The sequence below is a fragment of the Stegastes partitus genome, unplaced genomic scaffold (genome assembly GCF_000690725.1).
Source record: "Stegastes partitus isolate 25-593 unplaced genomic scaffold, Stegastes_partitus-1.0.2 Scaffold2659, whole genome shotgun sequence".
Taxonomy (NCBI): domain Eukaryota; kingdom Metazoa; phylum Chordata; class Actinopteri; family Pomacentridae; genus Stegastes; species Stegastes partitus.
The window spans coordinates 13,913-24,277 of record NW_007580390.1 but is presented as its reverse complement, the minus strand read 5'-3'; the positions used below and the strand labels follow the sequence as shown (position 1 = coordinate 24,277).

Sequence of the window (10,365 nt, the reverse complement as noted above, 5' to 3'; positions counted from 1 at the left end):
TGTTTGTATATATATATATATATATTACTAATCCATTTTATTCATATTACTCTCTCTCTCTCTCTCTCTCTCTCTCTCTCTCTCTCTCACAGTTTTAAGGTAAAAATGACACACTGACCTGACTCCACTGTGGCTGATTTTACCGAAGCCGGCTGAGCTGGATCCCATTGGTCGAACCACCCGCTCAGCTTTGTAGACCGGAGAGTTGTAGACGTTGGACAGATTTCGACCAGACATATCATAGTTGAAGTTGGGCTGACCACCTGTCAGTGACATGAATCTAAATTCTGATTTTTGCAAATAAGAAGGTGACAGAAATCTCTGAAAACCTCAAAGGACTTACCACTGGATGAAGATGCCCCCATGTCACTCACTTCTACTCAGGTATCAGCTGATTGAATTTTCTGCCACACTGCAGAAAACAGCAGTTTTATATCGGTTCGAGCTGCCTCTTTGACCTCAATCGCAGTTGTTAAACATTTACAAAGGGATTATTTCCTGTTAAGTGTGTGCTCCTTATACAACAGCAGTGAGCACACCCCAGTTCAATTTCACTGAAATATCAAATGTCAACTGAAAGAAGGTTTTTTTGGTCGGATGAGACCAAAATGGAACTTTTTGTTCGTCAGACCTGACATTGTGTTTGACAACACCAAACACTGCACATCATCATAAACACACAATCCCCACTGTGGTGGCAGCATCATGATGTGAAGCATGGTGGTGGCAGCATCATTGTATGACGACGCTTGTCAGCAGCAGGCTGACAGGTAGAGGGTCAAATGAATGCAGCAAAGTATGGAGACATTTTGGATAAATAAATTCTTTATTTATTCTTTTGACACAAGAGTTTTGTAAATTCTTGCAAAAACAATGTCATTTGGAGGTCAAATGTTTAAAAAGAATGAATTACTATTTACAAAAATACAGATTTTTATGTGATGTTCACATTATGTACAATTTTGGCCTCTTCTTTTTCCCTCTTTCTTCAGTAAACATGTAAATGAATACTTTTTGTCTGTGATTGTAGTGGAAATTATCTGTTGTTTATCAAAACTTCGAAAACCTGTACCAGTAAATTGTTACAGAAAATATAAAGTTATAAACTGAGGGAACTTTCTCTCAGTTCAGTTTCGTTTTGAGTAAGAACACTCCTCAAAGCTGCTCATTTATGGAAAAGAAAGTTCTATCGGTTAAACAGCACACAGGACAAAGTCTGAACATCATAAACATGTACAGTGTTTGTCTGCTTCATTTTACAGCTTACTGTTAATAATAGGAATGACTCAAAAAATACAGCTTCACTGTAATAAAGACCAGGTCACATCAGCAGGTTATCTGTAGCAGTAAATCCTAAAGATCTGCAGCATCACAGCAGCAGGTTCCATATGGGCCATTCATTATCTGCAATCATTAACTTCCCAGGTCAGTTAGGATCTAACGGTACAGTCTGTACTGTTGTACACTCAGGTGAGCTGCCACTGCAGGTAAATCGTTGGTGACACAGGTAACACCTCACCTGAGCTAGCAGGATGTTCTTATGTTTAAGTTTTCTCTCAATGTCCAAAATATTTTTCTGTCAGATGTTTCCATTGGTCTGATTTAACAGTATTTATATAATTGTGCACAACTCTGGAGGATCTGACCTGTCTAATCATTAACTCTATATATGCTCTATATGGAGACACTAAAACACATTTTATGGCACCAAACTGAAAGTAGGCCACATCACTTTTCAATTCATTGTGTTGTAGTTTTCATTTAAATTAATCAAATTGTCAGTCAGTCCCCCCTGTCCAGGGTGTCTCCAGCATTCGCCCTGAGTCAGCTGCGATAGGCTCCGGCCCCCTGGTGACCCCAGTGAGGAAGTTCCCACAAAGTCCACATTTTCACCTGTTGCCTCAAGTTTTCTTGTACATAAAGACAATTTTGTCATCAAATGACGCAGAAAAGACACACGTCACTGCATAAAGATTCACTGGAATACAGGAAATTACATGTTTGACGCTGAAAATTTGAAAAAAAAAAATCTCTTTATTTTCCTTTCTTTTTTTTACAACAGACTCAGTGCAAAGAGCTGTGAGCACAGCTACAACAGAAACATGAAAAATCTGCAGGAAAACTGATGAGTTTGGTTTATGTGAGAAATGCTGTGAAGTCAAAAATCATAAACTTCTACAACTATTACAGTGAAACATATTACAAAGCATGGTTTATGGGAGAATCAGAAGTCACATGATGCCATCTGAGAGGTTTCACCTTGATTATGTGTTCAACATGTAGAACATGAGACTTTCAGCAGACAGATGTTTACTGAAGAATCATCCTGATGGAAGCTACATGACAGTTGAACAGCAAGTTGTAGGATTCTCCTCCTTTCTTCACAAAGTCAGAAACTGTCTTTCTGCCATTGAACTGTTTGGTATACAGCGTCTGCAGGGAGAAATCACAGAGACAAACTGTGTTTCATATAGAACATATGTGGACAGCAGCTGGACTTTAGTTTTAGTCAGATATTCACCCTCCAGTTTGAGCTCATGTGTCTGGCACTGGACACCACTGTGTCGGAGGAGATGCCGTAGTTGTTTCCTTTATGGATGAGCCACTGAGAGTTGTCGGCCAGCGTCACTCTGACAATCAAACACACGTTTACTCACAGTTTTATATTGGAAATAAATAAATGCTTTTTGAACCAGCATTTGTCAGTCATCTAAAGATCTAGGCCTGGAGCTGAAAGATGAACTGTCAGGCTGTCAGTGATTTAGCTTTGTTAACTTTTAATTTTTAAATGCAAATTTCGTGACAAAGTGACTAAATATCTGTTATGTGACGTGATTCAGCTGCGACTTGTGTTGCGATGGCTGACGCTGCTTCCTGCACGCGAAGATAACACAACCAGACAAAGTCCTAAGACACACTGAATGATTTCAATGTGTTTCCTGATCATTTGGGCCCAGTTCAGTGACTCACCGGACTCCAGTGTGGCTCAGCTGTCTCATGACTGGAGATTCCAGCGGTCGAATCATCCACTCAGCTTGGTAAACTGGAGAGTTGTAGAGATCGGTCAGGTCCTGACCCGACAAATCGTAGTTGTAGTTGTTGTAGCTGCCTGCAATGAAACAGCAAATCAGTTCTATTTAATTCAAACATCACAGAAAGTAGTTTTAAATCCAAAGGACTCCTACCTGAGGAGGCCTCCGCAGAGACAGCCAACAGAGCCAGAACCACAGCACAGAGCAGCATGTTGAAGGAGATCACCTCTGGTTCTGTTTACTCTGCAAATCAGCGAGAGTTTAGATTTATGGAGTCCTGACCCTCCTCCCAGTTTGGACCTTCATATCCCATTTACCGTCATTGTTTGTCTTCTGGCAGATGTACCTGTGTTTCCGGACAACTGATTTCATCACATCAGGAGCTGATAGCAGGGGGAAAAAAAAAAAAGTAAATGCATTTTAAATACACATCAGAGCACTAAGTAATGAGAAACTGAAAAAACCTAATAATAAATAAAAAATTGTTAAATTATAATTTAGTGAAAGAAGACATTGCTTTTGAATTTTGGTTGAAAAGAGTAATTAAAAAAACAAATAAACAAAACTGTCCTGGACACATTAGAACACTTTACTGATGAGCAGTGGGCCAAAATCAAAATACCTGTCAGCAGGTGCAAAAGTCTGACTGAGAGTTACAGAAAACACTTGACTGCAGTGATTGGCTCAAAGGATTGTTCAACAAAATATTAGTTTACAGGTCCCATCATGCTTGTTTGTTTTTTTCTTGTTGTTGTTTTTTTTAAAAAAAATATTTCTGTGAAACCACAATTCAAAAGCAATGTTTTCATTACATTTTTTATTTATGATTACTTTTGTCAATTTCAACTTATTTCCGTGACAGATGTATTTTTTCCTTCTTTAATGGGAGGATATGAATACATTTGAGGACGACTGTAAGTAAAAGCACCACAATTTAAGTAAAAGTTCTGCATTCAAAATTCTACTTTTACTACTTGAGCCAAATGCCTGGCACATGGCAGCAAGTATGCATCCAGGTGACATGCTTGACAGCATTGTGACATCTTCAACTCCTGAAGGAGGTAAATATTGAATTCTGTGTTGCTCTCTACAGTCACTGTGCTGTCAGAGGATTATAAACTCTACCACATGCAGCAACATACCTTGTATTTTTGTCTCACAGTGTCTCGAAATTCACCTTTAACTCTTCACCTGAACACTTTATGATGACGTCTGTGGTGTCATTGCAATAATCCAAGTTTAAAGCGTGTGTGCAGACTCACCTTTTTTGTGTCGCCCTGTTTGTTTGAGGAGATACTGTGTAAAATAAGCTGATAATTGGATTATGACTTAATAAAGTATTTTCTGTGTTTGTTCCATTTCTGGAAAGTCATAGCCCCAAACTATACAAATGCGCTAAGACACAAATCCTCTCAACTCATAAAATTATTTGAAGAAATGAGTTTTTTGTTTTTTTAAGTTTTTAAAGAAAAACAGTAGCATCATGTGAATAAATTGGCATTTTATAGGGTTCAAATCTTAAGAAACAATGTAAATTAGTTTTTTGTGATCAAGACTGACCTTGGTAAAGAAAAATAATGCTATTATATACTATTTTATAGCTTTTTTTTTGTTTGTTTGTTTGTTTTGTTTTGGAAAAAGAACATTTTTATCATTAGGTCCTCTGTGTAACTTTTAAAGTTGAACTTGATGATTCAAACTGTGTTTTTATCTACCTGGATGAATATTTCTCAGGTCTGAATGTTATATTTCATGTTTCTTGTGTTGCTCACAGCTGCTGCTGGATGATTGAGAATCTACACAGAGAGAGTTTTCCTGAATAAAAGAGCAAAAACGGCTGATTTACAAGCAGAAAATTACAGAACGGAGAGGATAAAGTGTTTTTCCTGGAGTGTAAAACTGTGTCAGTCCTGTGAAGTTTGAGCAGCTCACAGAATGAAACCTGCGGCATCTCAAAGTTCATGTTTTTTGTGGATGTTGTAATTTCAGAAACTGGGCTGCGAGAAGCAAACACTGATCAGCGTCTCTTTGTTTTTCTGCCAAAACTTGACCTCTGTTCACTGTTCACAGGTTTTTCTGCTCACAAGTTTAAACTGGAGTCACTCTATGAACAAGATTCATGAATTTTAAACACATTTTAAAACACATTTTAAACACACAAATGTGTCTTTTTTCACGTTTATTTTTCTTACAAATCAAGTTGTCAGTCAGTGGAACAGTGTTGGACTAAAACCAGACATTTCTCTCCACATGTATAAAAACAGAAACAGGACCACTGTGGTTCTAAAGATGCATCCCAGCTGTCCTCTGATTGGCTGCAGCATACAGGAAGCTGTCAGGCGTACAGGAAGTTGTCGTGGTGGTAAAGGAAGGCGTCGCGGCTGCCGAACAGACTGGAGCTGCTGGAGCTGCTGACGCCACCGATAATGGGCAGGTAGGAGTGATGGAGGATGGGCAGCTGGACGGACAGACGGCGCCCAACGCTGACACACACACACAACAGCAAAAAAGTTATCTCAATAAATACAGGAGAAAATGGAAGGTTTGTATTTTCTGTTCAATATATATATAAAGTAAAATTTAAATGTGTAATAAATTAACATACACCTGAAGTTTATAAGTTCATAAATAAAGAATGTTCTTCATGTTAATCAATAAAATGACCATTTTAAAAAAAATCCTTCAACACATAAATAAAAAATTCACGTCTAAATATCTATTTTTTTTATTTAAAATGTAATTTGACCTTATTGTTCTATTAAAACTGCTTTCTATGATTTTACTAGATATAATCTATAATTTAGCACAAGAGAAAATCTGTGAAATGAGTTTATTATTTTATCTTTTACTAATTCTTTATATAATTTTTCTCTCAAATAACAGTAAATGTTAAATAATGTTTTCTTTTTTTGCTGATTTATAACTGACTAAATTTGTTGTTTAATGTTATAAAAGAACAAATACTGATTTTTGATGTGGACATTACTGACAGTTTGAGACTGTTTTATAGGATTTATATGTAAATTAATAGTTTTCCAGTGATTCTACTCGTTAATATCAGTAATTGGCTTCCAGTTGTTGCCCGCATCAAATTCAAAACCCTGACACTTTTTTACAAAACCACAACAAGAACAACTCCCTCCTACCTGAACTCTCTCATTTGGATCTACACTCCCTTCAGTTCACTACGCTCAACCAACAAAAGCCACCTGATACAACCACCACAACAGGACCAGAGGTCGATAGCTAGACTCTTCTCCTCTGTGGTTCCCTGTTGGTGGGACGCGTTACCAACCTCTGTTCAATCTGCTGACTGCCTCTCAGTCTTTAAGAAAAGACTAAAGACCAAACAAATAAATAAAAAAAGATCCTATTCCCCCCCACACAGCCTGCTATTGGCATCAACGTCCTGTCACACTTGAACTTGTTCTATGGCACTTATCCAGATCGTTTTCTGACTAGATCCTTGCTTGTGTTCTATCTGCTCTCAGATGTACGTCGCTTTGGATAAAAGCTTCTGCGAAATGAAATCGTAGAATTGTATTAATTTAACAAAACGGGGAAAATCTGAAAAACAACAGTGAACTGTTTTTTAAAGTGCAACTAAACATTTATTTTCTTTAGTTCAGTTCAATCTAAAGTCTAAATCTAGAGTAAAGTCTGTCTTCTTCATGGATGGTCACACATTCTATCGCTGGTAGAAAAGTGTTTTCACCATTAAATTCATTAGACTTTCGGGTGAATCGGCTGTAAAACAAGCTGCAAACACAGTGAAGGTGTCAGTTGAGGTGTTTTTACTCACTGCTCAGGTGAGTTGATGTCTTCTGCACCTGAAGCTCCTGTCTCAGAGGTTCTGATGCCAGCACAGACCTGAGCTTCATGAGTCCACCTCACACATCTGTGTTTACCTGCACACAACCAAACAGAAGGTTGCTGATGTTCGTCTGTGTGATGCTGATCAACTTTTTTTTCTTACTGTGACACACAAAGTTTCTGACAGCCTTTCTGCGTCACATGATGCTGGCGGTCACCTGGTTTCTCTTTCGTCAGGCGGTGAAGCGTCTCAAACTCTGACTCCTCACAAAGCTGCATGATGATGGTTTCTATTTGGACATCCAGCTGCAACAAAACACAACAGAACCAATAAACATACACATTTTCTTAACTATTACGGAATACAAGCACATTCTGTGTCTTTATATGCATAAAAAAGTTGGAATATGAGTTTGCAATGACTGAAATCTGATATAAAACCTCAAATCAAACAGTCTGATCACTGACAGCTTCTGGTTTTTAACAAGATTATTGATCTTTGGTGAGAAAAATGACCCTGAATATTCAGAGTGTCTGAACTTTATTTATCTTCATTGTTTGACAACCTGACAGGAAGTCAGTGAAGCTGTAAATGTTCAGCTTGCCAGTGAGTGAGTTGTGTGTCTGTGTTTGTATACAGGTTCAGTAAATCTGTGAGGTTAACGTACAGACGAGCAGAAATGTGTTCAGCATCAACTTATTTATCGTATTTCCATTCTTTTGTTTGTTTAATTCTGAACTTTTTTATCGTAAAATTTAAAAACAAAGCAGCTCTGAAAGAACAGGTGTTGCGTGTCTCATTTTTGTCGTTTTGTGTCTCTTTGGGACAGTTTTGGCTCTTTGTGGTCATTTTGTTTTCATTGTTTGTGTCTTTTTTATTTGTTGTTATTTTCTTGTTGTTTCATTTGTCACTAGTTGGTGTTTTTTTGTCGTTCGATGTTTGGTTTTGTTGGTTTCGGGTCTGTTTTTTTTTCCCATTGTACGTCTAGTTTTTGCGGTTCAGTGTCTGGTTTGTTAGTTTTGTGTGTACCTTTGACCTGACCTTGTCGTCCTCACCTGTGCAACCTGACTCTGCAGCTGCAGCTTTAGCCTGCTCTGCAGATCTTCATCCTCTGCAGCTTCACTCTGCAGCTCCGTTGGCAGCTGCAGATCGCTGCCGCGCAAACACACCGACACAACCTGTGAACACACAACAGACTGCATGTTAGATGATCCACTGGACTGATGACTTTTAGATAAACTGGATCTGACGGTTTGTTACTGTGCAGAGTGAAGATGTAGCTCATCCTAAACTTTACCAATATGTTAATAACAATAATTATAAATAATACATTTTATTTAAAGGACATTGTACATACATTACACACACTGATTAAAAGAAACAACATTAAAAATCAGTAAAATCACTAAATTAAACAGACAGAACAATAGGCTTCAGGGGGAGTAGGCAGTCCTAAATAGATGAGTTTTAAGTTGTGATTTGAATTGGGGGAGTGAATCGATGTTTCTGAGTTGGGATGGTAGTGAATTCCAGATACGGAGGGATGGAGGGATTTGTGAGAGAGACCAAAGAGGAGAGAATTACAATAATCCAGATGGGAAGTGACGAGATTGTGGACGAGGATGGCAGCAGTGTTGGGGGAAAGGGAGGGGCGAAGGCAAATGATGTTACGTAGGTGGAAGTAGGCAGACCTGGTGATGTTATTGATGTGGGATTGGAAGGACAATGTGCTGTCAAGGATGACCAGGATGTCGCCAGACTAATCTGTCAGATCAATCAATTCTGTTTCTCAGAATCAGAGACTGAAGGATGTTCTGTGTCCTTGAACCTCAGAGCAAAAATGAAAGCTCTGGAAAGTCCTTCATGGTGACTGAACAGATCAGTTTCTGAGTCTGCATGGACTGAGGAACTGAGATGTACCCCCACAGTTTCTGCTCCGTCTCACAATCTGTTCACAGTCTAATGGTTTGTTATTTGGGACCCAAAACTAAGCTCTGAAAAATATGTTGGCTGAATTTTGAGAATTTCAGATGTTTACAGATTGAATAATTTTTGTATTTTCCCCTTTAAAAAAAAAAAAAAAACCCTGTAAAGCCATTTTCTGGGTTTAGTGTCTCCAGTAAAACTCCCACAGCCACTTTTTATTTATTGGACCTTAAAAATTTAAAAAAAAAAGGCAAAGTCTTTCAACCAGTGTGGTATTGTGTCCCCAGTAGGTTCCTATCAGTGTATATATGAAAGTATCCATATTTCTACTAAAAGCACAGTATGTGGTGTGTTTGTGTCTTGTTTGCTGCATTTTGTTTCTCATTTGTCCTTTTGTGACTCATTTTTCCTGTTTTGTGTTTCTTTGGGACAGCTGTGTGTCTTTATGTGCTCATTTTGTGTCTCATATTTATCATTTAATGTCACTTTTTGGTCCATTTTAGTCTCTCTGGGACAGTTGTGTCTCTCTGCGTGGTCATTTTGTGTTTCTTTTTGGTGGATTTATGTTTCTTTTGGACAGATTTGTTATGTTCCTGGCAAGGATAACATCTGAACAAACCTGAGACGGTGCAGCAGCTTATATCCTGAACAGTGTCTGACCTGACTGAGCTTGCTAACAGCTTCACACCAACCTTCGGTGCAAACAGTCCAACCAGGATGAAGACGTTGCAGCAGAGGACGAGGACGCCGCTCACAAAGAGCTGCACAGTAGGATCATGGGAAGTCAGCAGCGACCCCGACAGTCCCGACACGCTGAACACCGTCACAGCGAACACAGTCAGAACCAGGAGTCGGACCAAAGGTACGTCTGCAGCCCTGATGCTCCAGGAAACGAAACAGCCGAGACCCTGGCGACGAGACCAAACGCTTTAATACAGACTTCATTAAGAACTTTTTGATCCTAAAATTTCATCATTAATCAAAGTTTGTTAGTTCTGACCAGCAGAGGAGCTTTGTATGTGCAGACGGCGCTGATCCACGTCTCCATGTTGGTGCTGCTGCAGTGCTTTGAGAACGGATGAATCAGAACGCCTGGATCTGCAGGGTCCACCTGAAAAACACAGAATAACTCCGTCGGGGGCTGGATTCAGTAAATAAAGGCCTGAAAGTAAGATTTAACCTCCTCAGGTGTGCACAGGTAAACCACCCAAACACTCACATTCACACTGAGAAGGAAACACCTGAAGCTCCAGGTGACAAGTCTGGAACAGCAATACTGACTGCAGGTTACACGTGTTCACACTTTGTGTAGAAGAAACTTTTTGTTCTTTTTGTTCCTGCAGGTTTGTGACTCCTCAAAACATCAGTCCTGCTCAAATCACCACATTTTTACAATGATTTCTGCTTAACCAGCTCTGATTTACCAGATTTATAAAGATGCATATAAATATTTCAAATATTTTCTGAGCTAAACAACAACAAAAAAAGCCCATAAATTCACTTTCAGCAAGTTTTTTTTTTCTTATATTTAAGTTTGAGGCTGTTTGAACAATAATATCTCAAGAACTACCAAAGATAAAAACCTGAAATTTT

At 38.7% G+C, this 10,365-nt stretch overlaps 1 protein-coding gene across 1 annotated transcript in view; it reads right to left on the bottom strand.

Annotated features, from left to right (window-relative positions):
• Positions 1–5,367: 5,367 nt before the first annotated feature.
• Positions 5,368–10,365, bottom strand: part of LOC103375547 (gamma-aminobutyric acid type B receptor subunit 2-like) — a gene marked incomplete at its 5' end in the record, with an annotated part of 17,870 nt that continues 12,872 nt past the window's right edge. The window contains 6 exons of the mRNA XM_008305856.1: positions 5,368–5,515; positions 6,835–6,940; positions 7,031–7,151; positions 7,902–8,024; positions 9,465–9,680; positions 9,773–9,883. Coding sequence (XP_008304078.1) covers positions 5,368–5,515; positions 6,835–6,940; positions 7,031–7,151; positions 7,902–8,024; positions 9,465–9,680; positions 9,773–9,883 — 825 coding nt within the window. The remainder of the gene's footprint in view (positions 5,516–6,834; positions 6,941–7,030; positions 7,152–7,901; positions 8,025–9,464; positions 9,681–9,772; positions 9,884–10,365) is intronic.